At 37.6% G+C, this 26,681-nt stretch overlaps 1 protein-coding gene across 1 annotated transcript in view; it reads right to left on the bottom strand.

Moving 5' to 3' along the window:
- The window catches only part of PLEKHH2 (pleckstrin homology, MyTH4 and FERM domain containing H2), a 101,187-nt gene that overhangs the window by 34,597 nt on the left and 39,909 nt on the right, over positions 1 to 26,681 (bottom strand). The window contains exons 9-19 of the mRNA XM_018055177.1: positions 24,755 to 24,830; positions 23,360 to 23,454; positions 22,603 to 22,747; positions 19,905 to 20,041; positions 19,698 to 19,808; positions 19,447 to 19,533; positions 18,051 to 18,209; positions 11,293 to 11,373; positions 7,029 to 7,208; positions 3,227 to 3,335; positions 2,166 to 2,278 (exon numbers count right to left, since the gene is read on the bottom strand). Of these exons, the coding sequence (XP_017910666.1) occupies positions 2,166 to 2,278; positions 3,227 to 3,335; positions 7,029 to 7,208; positions 11,293 to 11,373; positions 18,051 to 18,209; positions 19,447 to 19,533; positions 19,698 to 19,808; positions 19,905 to 20,041; positions 22,603 to 22,747; positions 23,360 to 23,454; positions 24,755 to 24,830 (1,293 nt within the window). The remainder of the gene's footprint in view (positions 1 to 2,165; positions 2,279 to 3,226; positions 3,336 to 7,028; positions 7,209 to 11,292; positions 11,374 to 18,050; positions 18,210 to 19,446; positions 19,534 to 19,697; positions 19,809 to 19,904; positions 20,042 to 22,602; positions 22,748 to 23,359; positions 23,455 to 24,754; positions 24,831 to 26,681) is intronic.

Raw genomic sequence — 26,681 nt, 5'->3', positions numbered from 1 at the left:
TAGTAAACAAATACTTTTTTGAGATGGGAGGAATATAGCCAAGAAAAAGAGAAAGAAGAGATAAAAACTAAAGACTCTAAGAGACTTGGAGTAGGCAATGGCACCCCACTCCAGTACTCTTGCCTGGAGAATCCCATGGACAGAGGAGCCTGGTGGGCTGCAGTCCATGGGGTCACTAAGAGTTGGACACGACTGAGCAACTTCACTTGCGCTTTTCACTTTCATGCATTGGAGAAGGAAATGGCAACCCACTCCAGTATTCTTGCCTGGAGAATCCCAGGGACAGAGGAGCCTGTTGGGCTGTGCCGTCTATGGGGTCGCATAGAGTCGGACACGACTGAAGCGACTTAGCAGCAGCAGCAGCTAAGAGACTAAAGGGAAAATGAAGTTCCAAGGTGCCAGCACAGAGTCAAGACAAGAATCCATAGAAGATACATTATGTTCTGAGACTGAAGTAATCGAGGAAGAAACAGATGAAACAATGTCTCTTGGGATGAGAGATTCGAGGTGATCATTTCTGATGCCCTCTAATTCTTCCAATGAAGCTAAATTTGTTCTGAGGAGCATTATTGAGTAGGGAGTTTGAGGGGATGTGACCAAAGACAAGCAAAGAGAGACAGCTGGACCTGAGGAATGAAGACCATAGAGTTACATAGGCTCCAGTCCCCACAGCTGTTTGATGCTCTCTAGATTCAGACACGACTGAGCGACTTCACTTTCACTTTTCACTTTCACGCATTGGAGAAGGAAATGGCAACCCACTCCAGCATTCTTGCCTAGAGAATCCCAGGGACGGGGGAGCCTGGTGGGCTGCTGTCTATGGGGTGGCACAGAGTTGGACACGACTGAAGCGACTTAGCAGCAGCAGCAGCAGCAGCATTACACATGCAATTAATACAGAAGCAGGCAAGACCACAGCAGTGATCTTGGTAGGAGTTTGGCTGAAGAATGCATGGGGCCATAGATCCCAAGGAACTATAGTGCTCTTCCTTGATCTCAAAGAAAATAAATTACTCAAAAAAAGGTCTTAGTGAGGATGAGAAATGGAAGAGTAAGAAAGTAAGAGAGCTCATGGGCTAAGAGATTACGGTTAAAGAAAGATGTATTAGGATTTAAGATTTTAGAAGTGGTGTACTTATGAGGCATGTTGGGGTCAATGTGTGGACATGGAGAATGGAAAGGTGAAGCAGGGCAGACAGCAAGCCTACTGACATTGGGAAGGTCAGGAATCTTAAGGCCATGGCATTGGTGAGCGAAGTGATAGCCAAGTCATGTAGTATAATGGCAAAGCTTAAGGCAGAGAGAAAGAATGCGAGTTAGGAGCCAAAATCCTTAAGGAAATTTGAGGAGTTACCAGAAGGTGACTGATGACAGAGATAATGGAAAGTGAAAATGAAAGTGTTACGAAAGTGAAAGTGTTAGTCACTCAGTCGAGTCAGACTCTTTGCGACCCCATGGACTGTAGCCTGCCAGGCTCCACTGTCCACGGGGTTCTCCAGGCAAGAATACTGGAGTGGGTTGCCGTGCCCTTCTCCAGGGGATAGTCGGGCAGGGGTAAAGAATGATGTAACTGGCAAGTTTCAAGTGATCAGGGACTTAATAGAGGTTGAGTAATAAGAATTTGAGCATATTAGCACTGGAGAAGAACAGTGTTGACTCCTCTCGCAATAGTGAGGTATGGTGATGCCAGAAATCTCTCCATCTGAGAAGCTGAAGAGAAAATGACTCTGATATTAAGTCTTTCACATGGCCCAAACCATAGTTTACCATAGAAATTTCATATCCTCACTCAGAGAGTATATTAAATTCATCTAACTTTATTCAGTATATTTTCTTTGTCATTGTCATATTTTGAATTTTCTTGTATAACCTAGATTTTTATTTTTTCCTATTAAAATGCTTAATGATATAAGTGTTACAAAAGTGAAAGTTTTAGTCACTCAGTCATGTCTGACTCTTTGCGACCCCATGGACTGTAGCCGGCCAGGCTCCTCCCTCCAGCGGATTCTCTAGGCAAGAACACTGGAGTGGGTTGCTGTGCCCTTCTCCAGGGGTTCTTCCCAACCCAGGGATCGAACCCGTGTCTCTCGCATCTCCTGCACTGACAGGCAGCTTCTTTACCACTAGCACCAGTTTCTGATATATAATGCCACAGACAATTTTACCTTAAATAGTTTGATTGCTTCTGTCTGTAGAGCTTCTGAAGGTAGTGTTGTCAGAGGGGAAATGATTCCTTCTTTGCTGTGACACAAAGTAGGGTGTCTCCATATCTGAGAGGCTAAGTACAAAATGAAATATAAATAAGAAACAGAAAGAATTACTTATTTGGGCCTCACATTAAATTAGCCCTTTAGAAACTAGCTCATTCAGGCCTGGCTCACAATTTAAGTCATAAAAGTCATGAAAAAAAACCTCTGATAATATTATTTTATTTCAGTTTCTAGGCCATTGGGATTCTCATATTTCTCTTTAGGATAAATTAAAGTTAGATGAGGTTGGTACAAATATTCTAGGCCAGAACAAGTCTATCAGGACATTGGTCATGTTGCTTAAATGTGCTAAAGATTGGTAACCTAGGTAGGGAGATGACTGTACATGAAAGGGAGCTGGGGGCAAGCTGCAGAGAAGAAGCTAGAGCAGGAGGAGATAGAAAGATAAAGAAGAACTTGAAGTCATTCCTAAAATCAACATTTATTGAATTCCTATGCCAGATCACAAATAAAATGTTATCTCTATTAAGTAGAGCAGAGTTTAGAATCTAGGCTATCAATGGGGAAACTTCAGCCATTAAAAAAAAAAAAAATTCAACACAAAGCAACAAATGCTGTGAAAAGGTTAAATGGTAAAGTGCATTGGGACATATTTTTAACATTTATTAGGCACCTTTTATGAGCCATTGCTGAGTTGGGATGGGCTGGATGGGGGACCTCCTAAAGTATACAGGATTTCATCAGGTTGGTGGGGAATGTGAAGGAGGGAGGGCAGTCCAGGCAGAGGGAGTAATGTGAGCAAAGGCAGAGAGGTGAGACAGGATACAGCATGTTGAAGAATGATGGTGTCCCTGTAGCTGAAGAACCACAGTGAGAATCCTAGCCCATGACAAGCAAAGCCAGTAAGAATGGAATAGGAATCCACAAAATGAAATCCACAAAAGGAAAACTCTACTAGGCAAAGGGGGTTAGAGTCCATTTCATAAACTATAAAGACTTTTACATTATAAACTTACAAGGTTCCCCTTCAATATTTAGCAACTTGCAAACAAGTTGTTCAAATTCAGATCCAACATTCACATTGTTACTTCCAGCTGCAACAGTCAGGTGATAAAGCCAAGTGTCCTTAAAAATTGAAACATATTAATAGAGATGTTACCAAGATACAGTTTTTGATGACTTAAGGAAAAAACAACTTGAATAGACAGTAGAAAACTTTGACACTAGAAAAAAAAATTCTTAGTTTTTAAATAAAACTAAAAGCCACTTAGGCTCATTTGAATTGTGCTCATAGTGCCTTTTTCCCATTGTTCACATTTTTATTGTTTTCTTAGAAAAGCATAAGAAAACCAAGAAAGTAATATGACATTAAGAGGCTAGAATAAATATAACTAACAGTCTCTTAAGGAATACAACAAATTCTATCAAATTTAAAATCTGATTCCTCATACATACAAATAACACATAAAAAATCCTTAAGAAGTCCAGAAAATTTAAAGAAGGAAATAAAACCCAGAAGGAACATACCTCAACACAATAAAGGTCATCTAAGAAAAATTAATAGCTAAGATTATACTCAATGATGAAAAACTGAAGGCTTGTCCTGTAAGATCTGTAACAAGACAAGGATGCCCACTCTTGCCACTTTTATTCACCATACCACTGGAAGCCCTAGCCGGAGTAGTAGAGCAAGAAAAAGAAATAAAAGGCATCCAAATTGGAAAGGCAGAAGTAAAATTATCTCTGTTTGCAAATGACATTATCATACTTGTTGAAAATCCTGAAGACTCCATAAAAACACTGTTAGAACTAATAAATTCAGGAAAGTTGCAGGACACAAAATCAACATACAAAAATTAATTGTGTTCATATACACTAACAATGAATTATCTGAAAAGAAAAGAAAACAATCCCAAAACAATAGCCAAAATAAAAAAAAAGAATAAAATACTTAGAAATAAACTTAACCAAGAAGGCAAAAGCTTCATACAACAAAAACAATAAAATACTAATGAAAGAAACTAAAGTTGGCACAAGTAAATGGAAAGACATCCAGTCATGGGCTGGAAGAATTCCTATTAAAAATGTCCATGCTACTGAAAGCAACCAATGAAGGTTCAAAGTAATCTCTATCAAAATCCCAATTTTAAAAAACAGAAACAGAAAAAACAATCTTAAAATTCATCTGAAACCACAACAAATCCCAAATAGCCAAATCAATTTTGAGCAAGAAGAATAAAGCTAAGGAGATCATACTTCCTGATTCAAAATATATTACCAAGCTACAATAATAAAAATAGTATGGTGCTACAATAAAAATAGACAGTAAGTTCATTAATGGGCCTAATGACTGTCCTATTAGGCTAATGGGACAGAAGAGAGTCTGGAAATAAATTCATGCATATATGGTCAACAGATTTTTGATAAGGTTGCCAGAATACAGTGGGCAAAGGATAGTCTCTTCAATTCATGGTGCTGGGAAAACTGGGTATCCATATGCAAAACAGAGAAATTGGACCCTGATCTCACACAACACACAATATCAACTCCAAAAGGAATAAAAACTTAAATATTAGACCTGAAATCATAAAACACCCAGAAGAGAACACTGAGAAAAAACTTCTGGACATAAGATTGGTCTCTCTTTCCTGATGCTTCTGACATCAAAAGCACAGGTAACAAAAGCAAAAATAGATATGCAGAATTATATCAAATTAGTAAACTTCTGCACAACAAAGGAAATCACCAATAAAATGAAAATTAACTTACTGAATGGGAGAAAATATTTGCAAATCATATTTCTTATAAGGGGTTAATATTGAAAATATACAAAAAGCTCATACAATTCAATGGCAAAAAGACAAACAATCCAATTAAAAAATGGGAAGAGGATCATTTGTCCAAAGAAGACATATAGACGGCCAACAGATACACGAAAAGGAGCTCAACATCACTAATCATCAGGGAAATGCAACTGAAAATCACAGTGAATTATCATCTTACAAAAAAAAAAAGCCAAGAAATAACAAATGTTGGTGAGGATATAGAGAAAAGGGAGCCCTGTATACTGCTTGTGGGAATGTAAATTGGTGCAGCTACTATGGAAAAACAGTATGGAGGCTCCTCAAAATTTAAAAATAGATCTATTATATGATCCAGCAATTCTACTTCTGGGTATTTTCCTGAAGGAAGCTTTGTAATATAAATTTATATAAAGCAGTAACTCAAAAAGATATACGCACCCCCATGATCATCACAGGATTATTTACAATAGCTAAGACATGGAAGCAACCTAAGTGTCCATCAATGGATGAATGCGTAAAGAAAATATGGTATACACATACAGTGGAATGTAATGGAGCCCTAAAAAGGAGGAAATCCTGCCATTTGTGACAACACAGAAGAATGTGGAGGACATTATGCTAAGTGAAACAAGCCAGACACAGAAAGACAATTATCATATAATACCACTGATATGATGGATCTAAAATCATCAAACTCAAAGGAGTGGAGAGTGGAATGGCGGTTGCCAGGGTTAGAGGGAAGGGGAAACAGGGTGATATTCATCAAAGGGTACAAAGTTGTAGGTATACAAAATGAGTAAGTCCTAGAGATCTATTGTACAGCATCATGGTTTATGGTTAACAATACTGTATTACATACTTAAAACTTGCTAAGAGGGTAGATCTTATGTTAAATAGCTGTTATCACACACATAAAAATAATAATTAAAAGAGGTCAAGAGGAAAAGTGATGGTTAGGTTTATGGCACAGGTTATGGTGATGGTTTCATGAGCACATAATTATTTCCAAAACATCAACTTGTATACATTAATCTTGTATAACTTTTTATATGCAGGAAACAAAGAAAAAAAAAACTATTTTCTGCTCCCCAAATACAGTGGCTTTTATCTTTCTATTAAAATATATATGTATATTTTCACATAGTTGAGATTATACTAAGATTATATTAATATGCTCCTTATACTAGTAAAATTCAGAAATTATAATAATCTATTTTTAATATAAAAATATAAAGCTTGCAGGATATTTTATCATACACATACATTTAATTAATAAATTTTTTATTGTTGGCCATTTAGACGGTTACTAAATTCACACTAATAAAAAAATACCATAAAATCTGGGACTTTCCTGGTGGTCCAGTGGTTAGGAAGCTGTCTTCCAATGCAGGGGACTTGATATTGGTTCCCTGGTTAGGGAACTAAGATCCCACATGTCGAGAGGCCACTGAGACTGCATGCTACAACTAGAGAGAAGCTGGTATGCCACAATGAAAGATCCTGCATGTGGAAACTAAGACCTAACACAGCCAAAAATAATAAATAAATATATTTTTAAAAAATACCATGAAATCTAACATCTGTTAAGTAAAAAAGGGTGTATATTTTCTGAGTTTGAAATATATCAGAATAAAATTATTTTTAAAAGAATACTATGTCTAACAAATGTATAGGTGTCTTTGATTGTACTTGCTGTGCTATGATATGTCACTTCAGTTGTGTCCAACTCTGTGTGAACATACAGACTGCAGCCCTCCAGGCTTCCCTGTCCATGGGATTCTCCAGACAAGAATACTGGAGTGGGTTGCCACGGCCTCCTCCAGGGAATCTTCCCAATCCAGAAAACAAACCTGTGTCTCTTATGTCTCATCTGTATTGGAAGGAAGGCTCTTTACCACCAGAGCCACTTGGGAAGCCCTTGACTGTACCTACTTATGCTCATTTGAAAATTATTACCAATACTTAATCATATTAGTCTAACTCATTCTAAATCAACCAGTTAATCCTTACATACCTTTTCATGCTTGGATCCAATTAGGAGGTAAGTTGGACCTTGGTCTTTGGGGTGGATCACAATAGTGTAATGTGTGGATAACAGACTTCGCCCACTGGCTTCATAATCTTCATCTGAATCACAGGATCTGTCAACCTCTTCAACTTTAGCCTCCCAGAGTTTGATCTGACCTAAAGGAAACTAAAGTAAATATTAGTAATTGTAAGGAAGGAACTTCCTGAATCTTTTCCCGCTAAAATTTTTCATAGTCCTTTTCATTCTTGGCTTTATAAACCATATCTGTTTTTAAATGAATGCCTAAAGGTAACTGGATTATTTACACTGTTACAAAAGTGGGGCAGCCACAGTTAACATGTCAACTGTGCTATAAAAGAACAATCTGAATACTAGACATTTAGTTTTTGTGGAAAAAGCAAGAAGCCACTTCTGTACAGTGGTTCAAATTATTCAATTTGACCAAAATGATCCACTACCTAGTCAAGCCAATTAGGTTATTCAGTCAAAATATTCATTTGACTTTTAACCCTCGAACAAAATTGATTTGATTAACCTATTGGATTAAAAGAATAAGTGTAGACATAGTCCCAATACTATTGATAAAAAAGTAAAAAGTCAGAGAGCTAGTGTGAAGAAGTATGATTAACTATCACTGTAAATCCCAATAAATGAAAAGTGTTTTGAAGCTATTTTTATACAAGAGTGAAAACATGAAAGTCACTCAGTCATGTCCCACTCTTTATAACTCCATGGACATAGTCCATGGAATTCTCCAGGCAAGAATACTGGAGTGGGCAGCCATTCCCTTCTCCAGGGCATCTTCCCAACCCAGGATCGAAGCAAGGTCTCCCACACTGGGGGCAGATTCTTTACCAGCTGAGCTACCAGGGAAGCCCCCTATACATATATGTTGTTTAGTCACTAAGTCATGTCTGATTCTTTTGTGACCCCATGGACTGTAGCCCACCTGTCCATGGGAATATTACTATGTCCATGGGAATATCCCAGGCAAGAATACTGGAGTGGGTTGCCATTTCCTTCTCTAGGGATCATTTCCCAACCTAGGGATCAAACTTGTGTTTCCTGCCTTGGCATGTGAATTCTTTACCACTGAGCCACCAGGGATATATGTACACGTATATATAAAATAAATCACAAAAAAATGCCACAATTTCTTCCATCTTAATTTAAGGGTAAGAAAAAAATCTTTAAAATAATTTACATTAAATTTTACCTACTCTTTTACTGACAAAAACAATTATTTGCTATGTTTTAAAACTTTTGCTTTAATTAAGTACACTTATTCCAGGAACATACACAGTCTGCTTGAGATTTGTAGCTTTTAAACTATCTTACCTAGATATCTTATCTAAAATGCAATATTATCTGCCTAATACTTGATTAATAGAAAAAAATTAATTAACTTAATTACATGTGTTCTATTTTATAAGAAAAACTTCTTTCCCCATTAAATTCATAACAATTATTTTCTGAGTAGTTACTATGTGCAAAGTACTATTCTGGGTGCTGAATGAAGAAAATTTCCTTCTAAAGGAAAAATGTAAACTTATCTATATTTTCATAAAAAGAAAGGTAGTAAAACAAAAATAATACTGCAGCAAAGTCACATTAATAAACAAAAAGCAAGCTTTAAAAATTGGATAAAGAAAACTAATTCTATTATGATAATATATGACAATACTATCCTAATTGTGTCCTCTAGGCATATCTAATCATATGATAATCAAGGTTCCATCCACCGCAATATTTAAGGATGGTTATTCCTTTTGAGAGTCCCTTGGACTGCAGGGAGATCAAACCAGTCAATCCCAAAGGAAATCAACCCTAAATATTCATTGGAAAGACTGATGCTGAAACAGAAGCTCCAATCCTTTGGCCACATTATGCAAAGAGCCAACTCATTGGAAAAGATCCTGATGCTGGGAGAGATTGAAGGCAAAAGGAGAAGGGGGTGGCAGAGGATGAGATAGTTAGATAGTGTGACCATCTCAACAGACATGAATTTGATCTAATTTCAAAGGAGAAAGTGGAGGACAGAGGAGTCTGGCGTGCTGCAGTCCATGGAGTCACAAAGAGTCAGAAATGACTCAGTGAATAAACAACAACATTCCTTTCACCAAAGGATCACTGTGGCTCCATGACGGTGAACAGACCTGGCATTTTTAAATATTTTGACTGAATTTTAAAAAGACACTGATTGAGATAAAGACAAATTGTTTCTGAAATATGTATAGCACAAAATGAAGTTAGCCTATACTGATTCACAAGCATTCTAATACTTTTCCACTAATTATAATGGATTTCTGCTCATCTATCTATATTCTTCTGACTTGTTCCTTCTATGATCAATGTTATCCATTTTTATTATATAGTAAAAATTACTATTAGTAGTGGTAGTAAGAATATTTAAATTTTACTCTTGGTAAATTTAAAATTACTTTTCTATTTATAAAACACACACTTATTATAGAAACTTGGTAAAAACTGAAAGGTTCCCGAAGAAGGAGGGGCTTTCCTGGTGGCTCAGATGGTAAGTCTGCTTGCAATGCAGGAGACCCGGGTTCAGTCCTGGGTCGGGAAGATCCCCTGGAGAAGGAAATGGCAACCCACTCCAGTATTCTTGTCTGGAGAATCCCATGGACAGAGGAGCCTGGCGGGCTACAGTTCATGGAGTGGCAAAGAAGAGGACACAACTGAGGGACTGACACTTTCACTTTTCACCCCAAAAAGGAAAAAAGAGGTCATCCATAATTCTACCACCACTCAACATTTTGGTACAGTTCTTTCTGACTTTTCTGCTATGTGTGTTTTAACACACATGTGCTAGGCTGAGAATTATAAACTCAGCATCCCAGCCTCCCTCTTCTAAAGTCTTCCTGCAATTGCAGAAAAGAAGCTGGGCACTATATTCGTCAGAATCCCTTTCCCTGCATAGTTCCAAATTAGAGCTTGCCTGAGAGAATTTGCATGTAATGTGGAAGGTAAGGGTGTCAGAGGAGTAAGTGTTCTGAGACAGCTGCCGTCAGGTGCCTGGGCCGCTGGGAGTGTCACAGAGGCTTCTCAGTCAACTGCTGAGGACCAGCTGCCTCTGTGCTCTGGGCTCAGACTGTTGGTCCTGCCTTCTTGGACCTTCAGTGGCAGCTTCTTCCCCAACCTCTACCACCCTGACTTTTCTAAAAGTTATGTATGTCCCCAATTCTACATTACAATTGTTAGAAATGGAATACACAGAATGGCTGCTGTTTTCCTGATCGATAACTGAGTTAGGGTTATATTGGGATATACAATTTTGTCATGTGCTTATTCCTGTATTATTTTAATGACCATATTCCCACACTGCTTCAGAGATAACACTCTCAAAGCTTCACTGTGTTAATTTCCACCCCATGAGCAATACTGAGAATAAGGAAATGCCTTTTAAATATAGCTAGTCAGGGGACTTCCCTGGCAGTCCAGTGGTTAAGACTGTGCACTCCCAATGCAGACAGTGTGGGTTTATCCATGGTCAGGGGACTAAGATCCCACATGCTGCATGAAGTGACCAATAAATAAATAAATACAGCTAGCCAGAACCGAGAGTGCAGGCTGAAAAAATAGAACAGAGAAATACTAACTGACCTATGTGGTCAGTGGACCAAGAAGTCTGGTCTCATTAATCCAGTAATCACTCACAGGCTGCTATTCTGTGAAGCAGGCATCATTGTTTTATGCAAATACTCTTGATCCAGTGATAATTAGGCATACATTTCACCTTTGGAAGACATCATCTTTTTCCTCTGAAATTGAAGGTAACTCAAGTTCTTTGGGGAAGAGATTAATTAAAAATGAACCAATGGGACGTAAATAGGTAGATGGATGGATAGATAAGTGGTGTCTAGGAATTCAAGGGCCTGGGACAGGACTGGATTCTTTCTTCTCTTCAGCTTCTTTCCTAGCTTGATGCTCCCATCATTCAAACTTATCTATTCTGTCAGGTCTGAAAAATATGAGAAACTGATGGCTGAGAGTGGGATAGAGGAAGATTTTTCTAGGTCTTAGAAGAAGCATTAATTAAAAGCTGCTAAGGCTTATAATTAAGAATCAAGATCCCTGTAGGCCTATGATCACCTTAGTAATAAATTTTATGCAAAATTTCAACATCAAACATTCTAAAATTGGGGCTAGCAACAGAACAGTGAAAGGAAAAACTTGAAGCCATAATCAACAAAAAATTCCCTTAATCAGCATATTAAAAACATATACATACCTTATCTTCTTGACTACGAAAATAATATAATGTTTTTCCTATAAGTTTACACCAGACTCTCTTGGAGTAACCATGTTTTACCTGAAATCATATTTCAAAAAATTATAAATGTAGCTCAGAACTCTGATACCTTAAAGTATGGCATATACACTCTTTGAAGCTATTTGAACAGCTATCCAGTTTGCTCAAGTTATAGGTGACATTTCAACCAGACTATCTGAATGCTATTTGCAATTTACCTGTAATACTAGTAGCATGGCATGTTTGCTTTCATGCTCACCACTCAACATTTAATGAATGTTTCCTAGATGTCAAGTATTACACTTAAGACTAAGGATTAAAAAATGCCTATTTCATAAGTAAGTATTTTTCACAGTTTCCATATTACATAGATTTCCAATAATCCTGTGGCTCTTCAGGTTAACACATAATGTTAGAAATAAGAAGACTGAAACCTAAGAATTCTAGTGATTTCCAAAATACAAAAGTTTCATTCATTCAAAACACTTGATGCCTTCTCCAGAAGCATATCACACAAAAGAATACAAACAACATTAAAAGCTGCTATTATACATTGAGTACTTCCTATATGTCAGGAACTATCTTTCATGACTGGGATGGAATCTGAATCTGGTTCTTGACTCTAAATAGTCAGGGACTGGTCTAGGTACTGGGGGGACAGATATGAACAAGACAGTTTTCTTCCTTAGGGAGCTCACTGCCTCATGAGGCAGACAACTAAACCAGCAGTGTGCTACGTATCTTCATTAGGAATACAAACAAAGTTTGCACACTTAGATGTGTTTGGTGTGTGTGTAATTTACACACACATTCTATACATTTACACATAAATTTGTACTGAATATTACAGGTTTTTCATGTTCAGTGGCTTTAGTAAGATCCTCACTATTGGTTTTCACAGGTGGGGCTATAAAGAACCTGCCTGCCAATTTAAGATCCTCACTATGAGTTCCTCCCTGCCCCAGTCCTGTCCAGGTTCAGGCACTGAAGATCTCTGTCAGGCAGTCCCAGCTATACCCTCAAGTTTAGAAAAACACCAAGAACCCCATTCCCTCCAGTGGATAAAATCTGTAATGGGTTTTGTTGTCCCAGACCTAGCATGTGGCGTGCCTGGTTGAGCTTGCCCACTACCTGGGCAGCCCCGCCAATTTCTACCTTGAGGCTTGACCCTCTCCTTCAATAGTTAGAGTGGACTTCAACCTGGAGAGACCCACCGCCGGGAAACCAAGACACTGGCTGGTAAAACCAAAGCCCAACATTCCGTTGTCATGCTTGCCCATGGTGATAAACATGAAGAAGAAAAATAAAGCAGGAAAAGAGAAGGAAGTGCTTGGAGAAGCAGGGGATGTGTTTTACAATTTAAAATACGGTGGTCAGGAAGGTGTCACTGACACCGAAGACTCAAGCCCTAGAGGAGGGAGGCGAGCTATGCGGTCACCTAGGACAACACTCTGGGCAAGGAAACAGCAAGCACCAAGGTCCTGAGATGGTGTGTGTCCATGTGTGCAAGGCTGAGCGAGGAAGGGGAGGGGCAGCATGTGGGGCTGGAAGCACACATATTTTGCGGGGACCTTGTAATGACAACATTTAAACAGAGAAGAATGGATTTTGCAGTGGGCAAGTCACAACAGCAGAAAGGGCCTGGGTTCTGAGGTCAAATGGACCAAGGTTTAAATCCCAGTTCTGCCACATACTGGATAGATGATGCCCTCGGGCAACTGACTTGACCTCCCAACTTCTGTCCTTAACATGGGATGACTGTACACTTCAGCAGGCTGTTGTATGACCAAAGGAGAAAATGTAAATAAAGGATACTAGTAGTTACTCAATAAACACTTCCTTCCTTGCTATGCATAAGGAAAAGTAAAACACATGTTTCGTTTAAACCCACAAATGCAGCCAGTCTTTGGGCTTTCCAAAGTATGGTTTAAGCAAACAAATAACTCCACCATCTAACAGTCTGATGGATTTAGAATGTTGCTTGAGGAGAAACAACAACAACAAAAAATGTTTCATCTGGCAAGAGATGCTTCAGTTTAATTAAATTTAGAAACATGTACTTACAGAAAAATATACTGGAAGTTTTAAATAGTTTGTGTTATACAGTTTACTTTTTTCTTCTTTTAAACAAACTCTAGAAAGGAGTCTCACTAAAATTGAAGCATAATGCATCTGGCTATAAAGAGTATTACTTCGGAAATGATTTATCTTTAAATAGAGCCATGTGTGCCTTTGAGGAACTACAAATTAACGAGGACCTCTGCCAAGTCACTATAAAAGCTGTGCTTTAAAAACACAGTCTATCTTTTTAGGTAAATCTGATTATGTTAAGATTTCTCCCAACTCTGACTTATTCTGAAAAAAAAATCATAATAAATTACACTAGAAGAATTTGCACAAAGATTTAAAGACAATTTCAAACTTCAAGGCTTTGGTGAACCAAAAAGCTGAAAGAATAATTTTTTTTTTTACCTTGCATCCGTAACAAAGGTATTTGTATCGGTTCTCTCTGAAACTTTGATGACAAACAGTGTATTGTATCCTGATTGGCCTTTGTCACCACACAGAACACAAGTTCCCATGGTCTTCTCTCCTCTACTAAATTTTCATGCCTGTAACCTTCTCCCCTACAAATCCTGTCATTTGTCTCACTGACTTCACCATCCACAGGAAATTCTTATGATAATAATAGCTAGCATTTTGGGTGTCTTTATGATGTGCCAGGCACTGTTCTAAAGCACTTTACACACTTAAATAATTTAATCTTCCCAGTACCCTGTGCGATTGGCACTAATATTATTCCCACTTTACAGAAAAGGACACTAAGGCACAGAGATGCTAAGTAATCTATTCAAGGTCCCACAAGCAGCAAGTTTCAGAGCGAGGATGTGCACTGGTGTGCAGTCTGGGCCTGAACTCCCGCCCGAGGCTCTTTGCTGCACTACCTCCCTACAATCTTAACTCACAGTACCTTGTTTCGAAAAACCTTTGCTGTGCTGTCCCTCCATTTTTTGCTACTCATCCCCTTGGCCACACCCTGGTCCTTTTTCCTTCATTGGGAATGGTTCCTCTTCTGAAATTTATCTTCTACTTCCTGAACTCAACCTCCCGCCAGCTTCCTCTCTACTTACTCACGCCACTCTTTTCTTTGACCTCAGTGCCTCTCCTGACACCATGTTCCCTCCCAGCTCCATTCTTTCTCACGTGCCAGGAAGCAGGGACAGTCCTCCAAATTCAGCACTGCTCTTACTCATTTCCCCTTTGCCCCCTGAACACACCACAGTGCACTTTCTGCATCTGGCACTGCAGATCACTCCCTCCCTGTCGAACACTCCACTCCTGGCCTCCGTGACTCACTTTGCAGGGTATCTTCATGCATCTCCTTTACGTGTTCTCAAATTTGGGAAACCTAGTGTCCTATTAACAGTCCCTTGCTCTTCTCACTCTACACATTTTCCTGGATGATTTCTTTCACTGTCATGGAGTCAACTATCACATCCACAATGACAATTCCCCAAATCCTCTCCAACCGAGCCTTCTCCTCTGGAGATGGTGTTGCCACGGCCTGCAGCACTTCTTAATTTAGGCGTCTTCACAAGCTGTAAAACTGACGAGTCCCAGAAGAACCTTTTGATCATCCTAAATAGCTTCTCTTTCCTGAGGTCTCTATCATCTGGCACCATCTTTCACCCAGCTATCCTTATCTCTCCCACTTCCTAGTTGCTGGCTTCAGTCTAACTGAAGATTTTTACCTCCTAACATTATTTAGATTCACCCTCTGGTCTCTCTCCCAATGACCAGTTCAGAGTCTCATCCTCTTCAGGAAAACCACCTCCACTTACTGTTCTTAGAAACTCCAGCTTGCTTCCCACAAATTCATCTTCCTCTCAGCAGAGCAATCTGTTAACAACTTGAACACAGCCACGCCCCTGTTACAAACCCTGAGGGGTTCCACATCACCTTTAGGATGAAGATCGAGGTCCTTAACAAAACCAAAAAAGTCCTCCACAATCAGGACCTCCAACTCTTTCTTCAGAGGACTTGCTCTTTACATAGGTGACCACGCTTCGAGACACTGTGTCTTTCATCCATGCTATCTTCCAGCCCAGAATACCTTCCCTTGCCCATTTCCAGAATTAAATCCTACTTCTCCTTGGAGACTCAGTGCAAGCAAACCTTCTCTAAGTTGTTCCTGACCCCACAGTCTAAATTATTCAGCTTTTCTGCACACCTTATGATCCATGTCAATAACAGCACTTTATGTATTAATATATCATTATAAATATGCTTATGTTCTTTTCTTTCCCACTAGATATGAAGCTCTCTGAGGGATAGGGCAGCAGTCTATTCATCTAAATACCTCAGCTCCTTGCTTGACATGGGGTAACTGTTCAATACATGTTTTTAAAATAAGTGAACTTCTATACAGGAAATGTTCTTCCAAAGCATTAAAAGTTGCAAGACTGACTATCCAGAATCAAATTAGTCGAGTTCTTAATATCAGCCTACATATTTCTGTACTTAATAATAACAGTGTGACAACTTGAAAATGTCTCCTCCCCTCCAAAGTATTCAAACACTACTCTGCCATATCTGGGATTGTAGCCTGAATGTGAGCTCAGAACAAGTCACTCAGAAAGAGTTTTTCTCATATAAGGCTTTGCAGGTGAAAATATGGGGGTGGACAACCCTTCACAAATGGTAGGAAGGAAATCTAATAAGCATCCTGTCTATAAAGCCTAGTGGTTTAGTCATCTGATAATCACATCAACTTGCACTCATGTAAAATGCAATTGTAAAATGGGAAGCAGGGAACAGTAGAAATGTAACAGGAGAGAAAATTGACAAGGCATGCTGATAATTAAAAATAAGCAAAAAAACCAAAAACACTGATTGTGAAAAATTATAAACCCTTAGCCGTGAGATCATATTAAAGCCTAAGGATTTGATATACACAGTCCTTGAAACAGTAGGACAACTAGTTATTATGAATTGGAATAAGAAGGTGGTTTAAAGTGGCACTAGGTTCACTGGAAAACATATATTAGCACAATACCAGGGAGTTCTCAAGCCCACGAGTAAAAGAAAAAACATTTTCATGGTGATAGAATGATCCGGAAAAACACATAGTGCATCTCTTTGTTGAATGTATTGGTGAATTTTTTCTCTTACTTTTAGAATAGTTGGTCAGTCTTTGTAAATATTACTGAAGAGTACCCACCCATATTCCCACATTAACATTAAGGATAAATTACAGGGTAGCATAGCTCACCATAGTTAAATTTCTCACCTTTTACATAAATAAAGCACATGAGTGATGCATGATGATGCAAAGATTACTTTCGTGTGCAGTAGTTTATGTGTAAATATTTTATTGTATTGTTAAAAATTTTAAAATAATATTTATCTTAGCATAAATCAATATTTACTCATTCTACAAGTTAGAAAATAATTCACCTATGTATGTTTGAGGTTGATAGACTTGTAAAATCTTTTTAAAAAGAAAGCCAGACTTTATATTATAGTTAGAAAACAGAACTAAGCAAAAATAAAGCAAAAACCACACAGAGATATCCAGTATACCTTAATATATTTCCTAGTCAGACATTTTTCTACAAATGTTTACCGAAAGTGGGATAACTATGTAATACTCTACATTTATCACCTAACAACACATCATAATCTATTTCTAAAACATTAAACATTCTTTTGCACATTGAAAATGACTGCACAGTAAAACATTACCTGATTATATAAATATTTAAAACTATCCCCTACTCTATATCTAAGATGATCTCAGTTTTTCTGTATTATAAACCATGGAATACAAGTAATATTTCTGCAGCAATGGAAATGTTCTATATCTTGAAAGAGTGACAGTAAATATCTACCAAAACTGATCCAATCCTGTACTTTAAACCTGCATTTCAATGCATGTTAATTATTATCTCTCTTTTTTTTAATCAGAAAGAGGATGCTGTGATGGACATTTTCATACTTAAATGTTTTGCAAATTAAGATAATTTCCTAAGCATAAATTTCTTAGACTGAAACTGCTGGATCAAAGTCTAAATATATATCTTTTTGAAACATTTAATATTTATTCATTTATTTGTTCATTCAAAAATATTTACTGAGTAAAACACGTTGGCCAAGACATTGCCAAACTGCCTTCTAAAGTAAACTCAGTAGCAAATTTCTTAATTTGTGTCAATACTGTATTTCATACTTTTAAAAAAGGTCCTCCCTTGGTCAGATTTTTTAAAATATTCATTACTTCTTGCTTTTTAAGAAAATTATTAATGACAGTAGAACATTTTCTTTTATGTGTATTGATCATTTGTATTTCTATCTCTACCTCTCTCTTATTGTGTCCTTTGTTCCTTCCCCTCACTGGTATTTACCCTTTACTTACTGATTAGAAAAAGCTTGTATTTAAGTTTCAAATACATTTTCAAAGCTTCTCATTGGTCTTTTAAAAATTCTGCTTAGAAAAGTTCTGACAGTAAGAATATTTACATTTTTATGCAGAACAGTCAAATTTGTCATGTTTCATCTTTACGGTTTTTGTCTTTGATATCATACTTAAAACACTTTTCCCCACCGTATAACAATACACACACACACACACACACACACACACACACACACACACATTCTGTGATGCCCACTTTTCATGATTGCAGGGCTAATTCTGTCACTGCCTGGGACACTGCTGTTGTATATAGAGTTCCCACCTTGGTGAGCAGTCCCTTCACCGTTGGTTTGCCCTCAGGTTGCAGGAAAAGGGGGTTGGCAGCTTGCACTCGAAGAACGTTTTGTAACACTTTAATCCATTCCTCCAGTATATTGGGGGAATCTGCAGTCAGATAGTATGTGTGTTTTTCAGTGGTCAACTAGAATGGGATGAGAAAGAGATAGAAAAGGAAACTGCAGATTTTAGAATAGTTATCATTTCCTTGTCCATTCTTCAAATATCACTACCTAATATGGAAACAAATATGCTGCAACTTGAATCCTAGGTTCCAAATAAATGATTCTATAAATCATGTAGCATATTTTAACCACTCTGTGAGAAGGACAATTAACTTTTTATGGAAATAATTTTTTCACTTCCATTTACTTTAAAACTCTTCATAGTGTTTGGGGTCATGATTTTTTAATCTTGTTTTCTCATTAGATTTTCCTTTTTCCCCTTAAATGTGCTACAGTTTCCTAGTTGTTGAAATGAGGAACAGAATTTCAGAAGTTTCAGAAGCCTACAAATGATTCTTTTTAAAAATAGATGTTTATTTTTTTAATTTATTTTTTAATTGGAGGAAAACTGCTTCAATGTTGTGCTGGTTTCTGCCATACAACAGTGCAAATCAGCCATAAACACACTGATTCTCCTTTATACATTTTGGGGCAGTTCTCAGGTATTAGCCACTGAAAACAATGAAAATGTACTTTTCTAATAAAATGTTGTATTTCACCCTCCAAAAGAGGAAGATAAAAAAATAACAATTATGGAAGGCATTTCCGATATAAGTCATCTGAATTTTAAGTCACCTATCCAAACTATTTCAATAGCTTGTTTTGTTTTTTAAACTCGGCAGAGGTTTCCAGCAAGACTGGCATTACGTGTGTGTGAAGTGGTCAGCAGCCCCCTCTGTGGTGTGACTTTGTGGGAACTAGGACAGCCCCTCTGCTCCCTAATATCCTTCCCACTTAGGTGTTAGAGCATCTGAAGTTCACAGAACTGACATTTTCTGGTTCTGTATTAAATTGTGAACACTTCTGAATTCAACAATACATTAAAAGATGGGTATCTTATTGGGAAATCATTTATCAAATAACCCTCCCCTAAAATAGCTTGACAGCTTGAGAATTGAGAATGGCTGGGAGGGTTAGGAGTGGGGAACAAACAGGGTAAGGGATCAAGGGCAAAGAAAATACAGTGGAGACTTACTTAACGTAAACTCAGGTTATAACATAGTTTTAACTAAGAAGTCCCAGAGTTTCACACATTTTAGGGGCATCAAACTGATCACCAAATGGAATAAAAAAAATACTGAATACCCAGTCTTATTCTATTAGCTTACATAATTGACAACTGAGTTTTACATGATATAAAAAAGGAAAAAATAATACCTGAACTGTTTGCTTGTTATCCCCTCTTAAAATGCTGCAGGATGCACTAAGTTCAATATGGCCCTGTGGTTTTCTGATTACATCGCTCTGTATGAAGGGAAGAAAACCAATGCAAAGTGATTACCTGTAATAGTCATAATAAGAAATGATTTGTCTCATTAATTGCATTACATGGAAGAAAATCAGTCAGGAGTCTGATTTATAGATAGATTGAGGAATTCAGTTCTAAATAACAAGCAATTTCCACTCACCGGAGATTTGTAGTAAAGTAATTCACCACCTTTAAGAACAAACCATCTCCGCTTCCAAGTCTTGACTTTACCACTCATTTTTAATAAGTAGCCAGATTTTTCCAGTGGTTCCTAATTAAAGAGATTTTAAAAATATTTAAGTTCCCTTTGGAGACTCTAACAGATTCATTAATTTTAAAAAAATAAAAACCCTGATTCAGTGTTTACATTTTTCCCATTATCACTGGAAGATGAACAAGTTTTCAGGAGCTTCTGCTCTGGCTGTGAGTACTCCAAGTCTGCGGAGTAAGCATCTGGGGGAATAGCATAATCACTTTCAGAAGCCACAGAAGAGAGAGACACACCTAGACGAAAAGAAATAAATCACGTCAATCTTTAGTAATTGGATGGTCCAAATGCTGGCTGTCAGTTTTCCTAAGAAATACATCCATATCCCAAATCATCACCCTTCCTAGACTAGATGTATTCCATGCCTTTGACCATGAAGGGCCTTTAAGGCAGAAAACAGAATTAAAGGGTTAAGGACTATCATGCAAATCTCCAAGGAAGTCAAAGAAACATTAATAATATTTTGGTATGACTGTAAATACAGCTATTTTCACATACACAGAATGTACATAACAGTCTAAGGATATATTTTATTAAGAATTAAAAATATGTGTATTTACATATTGACATGTAGGCAAATCACTGAGTTGGGAAGATCCCCTGGAGGAGGAAATGGCAACCCACTCCAGTATTCTGGCCTGAAAAATCCCATGGACAGAGGAGCCTGGTGGGCTACAGTCCACGGGGTCACAGAGTCGGACACGACTAAAGCCCTGAGCACACAGAGCACATGCAAATGTAGGCAAACAAATGCTGAACCTTAATTTAGCAAGATCTGTATGATCATACTTTAATACACTTAATTTCTGTAATCATTTTAAAGTAACATCACATTAAAAGAACACAGGAGTCCAATACTACTAATGTATAGATTTTAAAAATCTTTCATATAAGAAAAGCAATAAAAAAGATACAAACAGACTATTTCATTTGCCAGCAGCTATAATGCAAAATTCAAAGGAACATTTTTCACAATAATTCACTTGCCATTTTAGAAGACAACTTGCCAGTTGCAAGTCACACTGGAGAGTCACTACAATTGGAGATTTTGAAAATATTAAATAAAATCAAGAACTTAAGTCATTACTCATTATAGTATCTGGCAATTTTTAAAGTATCTATTAACATTTAAGAGCCATGTTAGGATAATTTCACTATATTATTCTTCCAATTTATTTGACTAAGCCAAGTAATGGATATGATAAAAGTAGTATCTTTATTTTTCAAAGAATAACAGAAATTTTGATCTACCAAGGACCTCAGAGATCATTCTGGTTCAGGCCCTCATTCTCTAAGGAGACTAAGGTCCACAGATTAAAGGATTTGTCCAAAGTCAAAACAGACAGGAAGAGGCAATGTTGGAGTGCAAACCTCAGGCTCTTAGCCTCAAGATGCTAGGGACAGAGCAGAGAACAAAGCAAACAAATTTCTGTCCTCGTGGAACACAGATTCTAGTTGGGGGACACAGACAAAAAACAGAGAGCAAATGCTATGGAGAAATAAACCATAGAGCCAACTAAGGGAAATAAAAAGTGCTGGAAGTTGGAGAAGAGTAAAGGACTGTATTGGAACAGTGTGGTCAGGGTAGAGCTCATTGAGAAGGCAGTGTCCGAGCCAAGCACTGAAGGAGAAAAGGAACCAGCCATAATGACATCTGGGGGAAGAATACCAGGTAGAGCAAACACTCAGTGCACAGGTCCTGAAACCAAAGCATACCTGGTATGTTCCAGGAATAGCAAAAGGGTCTGGGTGGCCAGAGCTGATAAGAGAGGAGAAAGGAGGAGATGAGGTCAAAGACATCAAAGAATCATGTAATACCTTATAGTCAGTATAAGGAGTCTTTGCAGTGTTTTGAGCAAAAGTGTGCTACCTGATTCCAGTTGTCAAGGGAGCAAGGCAGTAGCAAAGAGACCAATGGAAGCCAACACATTAAATCTATGAGAGCTGAACAGCTCCTGTTGAAGCTGAGGGGCTTGGGAGTACACAGGGGTTCCATGGAACAGTTTGAAAACCAACATGCTATGCCACATTAAAGGCTTTTGTAAAATACAGATATCATTTAATATGACTGACTCTCTCTAGAACCTGTGTCTATGCCGAACATTTCTTCAAAATCCACAAAAATTGTAGGCCTGCCCAAAGTAAGTTTTCTTAATATCAGATTAACCACCACATTTTCAGGTGTATTCTCTGCCATTTAGCAGTGTAATGAATTTAGCTAAAGTAAGTCCATCCGTACTATAAATTATTCAAAATCAAAAAGTAACTATAAAAGAGAAACCTCATTTAAGCCAAGTATTTCATTTTATTCCTATAACGAAGTGATCTCTCTTTTACAGATAAGCTTTAAAAAAATAGATTATCTTGTCTGCAATCACAAAGAAAATTCAGAAGAGGATTAGGACTAAAATATGTGTCTTAGTCCTCAGTGAATATTCTTTTCACTATGAGGCTTCCCAGTGGTGCTAGTGGCGTAAAAAAAAAAAAAAAACACCCCACCTGCCAATTGCAAGAGATGTAAGAGATGCCGGTTCCATCCCTGGGTCAGGAAGATCCCCTGGAGGAGGGCATGGCAACCTACTGCAGTATTCTTGCCTGGAGAATCCCAGGAACAGAGAAGCCTGGCAGGCTACAGTCCATAGGGTGGTAAACGGTCGGACATGACAAGTGACTTAGCATGTATGAGTGGAAAGCAGTACTTTGAGATTTTTTTTTAAGTCCTATTGTAGAGATAAAATTCCCACTAAATATCCTGAACTATTTGGAGCTGTCTTGTGTGTGTGCGACCTTCCCTTACCTCGCTTCAAGGCTCTGGGGCTGCCTGGCCCACTCCGACTGCGAGAGTCTGACTCCGAAGTCCGGGAGCTGGATCTTGAACTGTCTTCTTCTTCTGACCCAGAGGAGTCATCCAGGAACGGGCTGCTGCTTATCTGGGTCGCCTTCTAAAGAGAAACAAAATAGCCTCCCTGTGTGTCTATCTTTAAAGTTATCTCTCTATTTAGGTACAGAATTTTACCAGAAGTTATGGAATAAGATTTTTTTAAGGAATAGAAGAAAGCATTTTGCTATTATCAAAGTCACACTTGCTAAATTCCAAATTCCAATCAGCAAGGCATTTGTAAATGATAAAGATTCCTAAGACCATAAGGCTGTTCATATCTGATGCTTTTTCTTCTGATGATACTTATTTTAATCAGGCACTTCACGCAAGGGAGGGGAACCCTGGCAGTGATTTGAAGAGCCTTCTAAATTAGTTGTTTTCTTTACACCATTAACACTATTTCCTTTAAACAATTAACAGTTATGGATGGGGTAGAGGCTCACATGCAGCATAACAAAAATGGAGCATATCAGACCTCTATTACTCTGATTAAACTAAGTATCTTCTCGAGATTTTTCCATTGCTTCTCTTTTAATAATGTGCTAGTGTGAACTTCTAAAACACCCTATAAAGGGAGTTTATGTAAAATGTCAAGAGTGGAATTTGGAGCTTGAATAAACAGTTTTTTTGATCCACCATGAAGAGACCCACATGTTTAACAATAATGAGTTACCCCCTTCAAAGTTGTATACACTGGGGTTGTCATGTTCTTGTATATCAGAGATGTATAAAGTCCTGATGTGGTATAGGAAAGCACTGCAACAGAATCTGAAACAGAAAACAAAATGATTTTTAAAAAAAAACAGATCTAACTAGCACTTAGGTCTATTTCTTATGAATGTGAATTAACACAATTTCTATTTAAAGAGACACTGGATGAACACATGATATTCATTATACAGCCTTCTTTAAGAACGATGGCATCTACAGTTTAAATTATACACTCTCTTCCATGGTTCATTACATACCCAAGTGTGCTAGTTCCCCAACTAGCCGATAACCTCTTTGAAAGTGAGGATCTTAGCTTTTGTTTCTTTGGTATCTCCATTCAGCTCAGGCTGGGCGGGAATGAGCACAGATACCTACTGACTGATTCAGTGAGCAGTACCCCGTGAAGATACTCTTTGATTATTCAGAGCCCTATTGGTGACCCAGTGTTAAAATACTGTCACTTTTAATCCTTTAGCAGGTGAAACTCAAATTGAAAGGTTAGAATATATTTCTTGAGTGGCAAAAACCGATGATAGCCGAAAAGGAACAGAACATTAATGGTTACATCTAAGATAAAAGATTACAGATAGGAAAGGAAAGGGCCAGTAGAAGGAACTATAGAGAAATGTCTCTTTTTATTTCAGACAGTTCTTTGTGGTTTGGTTTTATTTTTCATAATGAGCATGTATTTTTTTCTATAATAAATTTTGAAGAAAGAAAGGAGGAATGTGTTTTAAACTCTGGAAAAAGAAGACATAGAGATGAATATTTTTACAATTTAAACAGCTGAAATTCCAGTGTCCCGGCTTTAGCTTCTTATCATGAGATACTCGCTACATGAGAGTTGAACATCAATGTGCCCCTATTCTAACATGAATTTCAATTTTAAAATATAAATCAACAACTTCAGAAAGCATTTTCTGAAAGTTGGCAAAACTGTATTTATTCAAATGACTTTAGACATTTACGAAATTCTTGGCTAGTGAAATGGCAATACAAAATCACTTATTCTTTAAAAAAATGTTTTTATTACAGTAAAAAACACATAAGATAATATTTACCATCTTAACCACCTTTGAGTTCAGTTAGTGTTAAGCATATTTACACTGTTGTCAATCAGATCTCCAAAACATTTGTATCTTGAAAATCTGAAACTCTATAGCCACTAAGCAACTGCTCCCCTTCCCCAATACTTCGTAACCCCTAGGAACCACAACTCTGCTTTCTGATTCTATGAATTTGACTACTTTGGATGCCTCATATAAGTGGACTCATACAGTGTCTTTTGTGACTGCTTATTTCAATTAGCACAAAGTGCTCAAGGTTCGTTCATGATGCAGCATGCAAAAACACTTACGTTTATGAACATTCTCCATATTGAAGGCCTCAGACATTCGAATGCCTGATTTGGCTACAGCATAAATTCTGCTTTCCTAATGTAAAAGAGAGATTGAAGCTGGATATTTGCAGCAAAGAAGCAATTACTTTCAATACATATGTTTTTCATTTGTTCTTCATTTAACAGTCACCAGAGTACAGCATTATTCTAAAACTGTCATCAGTGCCAACTAAAATATGCCACTGTGAACAGCACTGGAGAATTTTTTTCCACCCATTAGTCACTCCATTATCTTTGTTTCCAAATTTTTGCTTAGTATTTTAAATCATTTTGAAGAGACAGGAAAAAAGTAAAAGAAAGCTTGTTCACAACCACTGACTATTCATAAACACCACCATTAATATGCCATCATTTCAGAACATGGTTCAAGAAAAAGAAGAAAACCTTGAATGGCCATAACATAAAGCCAGAAACCATTTATTATCTTTCACTACACAAAAATATTATCTTTAACAATCTACCATTCTAGAATATGGTTAAAGAAAAAGAGAAAGCCAAAACTTGAAGTCAGAAAGCACATACAAAGTCGCGTTAAGTTTTATCACCTTCATATTACAATGAAGTTGAAGAAACACCTGAAGTCAAATAATAAGTGAATCTGAGAACTGCAACAGAATTTATACAGTCTTGTTCCAAAAGTAGGTTGTTATTTTGTTTTCTCTTCTTCTCTGCGATTTCTCAAATGGGTACTGGAAGGCTATCAGCCCTGTCCCTATGAGAAAAGGGACTCCAGGTTTTCCCTCACGCATAGATCCCCATGTCCCGAACTTTGTAACACACCTAACCTGCACAATTGTCTGGATCAGGACACAGTAGGCAACTCAGGCAGTCCTCTTTAGGACTATGCTAGCCAGGGGCTTTGAAGCAATGTGCATGAAATCTCTAATCATCTGAGACACTTTAGATTGAAGAGTCACTGACGGAATGAATCAGAGGCGGCTTCTCTGACAGCGTGATGGTGAGATACACACAGAGACAAATAGCAGAGCGGACAGAACAAAAAGACACATAAAAATAAGACAGTCAGTAAGGTACTTAGAAGCCATGAGAGAGGCAAGGTGACAGTCAGCAGTCGTGAGAGAAGCAGACAGTCACTGCAGATAGGAGAGGGCAAGCTGAGCCATGGGACCAGGGACAACGGGTGTTACCTGTTTCTAAGGTGCTGACCATCAGAGGTGCTGCTGGATCATCACATGACCTACTACAGTGACTGCTGTATTTTTGAACGATATTCCAGTTCAATAAGGGTGGGCTATGCCTTAAAACTGCCTTAAAATAAACCCCTAAAAATCCTTAAAATAAACTTTCATAAATTGAGGTGATTAGAATATACCTCTTTAACGTGAAACTTGAAAATACCCAACAAACAGAAATAAAACCTCAAACTTGGCCAATGTGCTGGAAGGCTTCTGCAAAGCAATACTACTTTTTCAGAACTGGATAGCTTCAGAAAATCAAGTGAAGAGAGAAAGGCAAAAAAGCAGTAAAAATGGTTTGCCAAGTAAAATGAATGTGAAAGCCTAGCCTAAATCGCCAACGTAATCTCAACATAATAAAAGAAGCAAAATTTCAATTCCTAACTGCCCAAAGGGTAACATAATTGGAATTCCAGAGATTCACGTGCCAATAATGTCCATTTTTTATGTTATCCAGAATTTAGTAATGAACTGCAGGTGGTTTCAAGTGGACTTTGCAATGAAATGTTCTTTTAAAAGTAAATAAGAGAGATACATCTCAAGGTCTGAATTTATAGTAGGAAAACAAAATTGCCTTATTTGCTTAAAACTGCATTGGTCACTAAATAAAAAATAATAACAGAACATGACTCTGAAAACCTCAAAATCCTACAACTCAGATGATTCTCTTGAGGCTAAAGGTTAAACTC

Source organism: Capra hircus, chromosome 11, assembly GCF_001704415.2.
Source record: "Capra hircus breed San Clemente chromosome 11, ASM170441v1, whole genome shotgun sequence".
Taxonomy (NCBI): domain Eukaryota; kingdom Metazoa; phylum Chordata; class Mammalia; order Artiodactyla; family Bovidae; genus Capra; species Capra hircus.
Note: the sequence above shows the minus strand (reverse complement) of the source record. Positions and strands in the feature narration are given on the sequence as shown.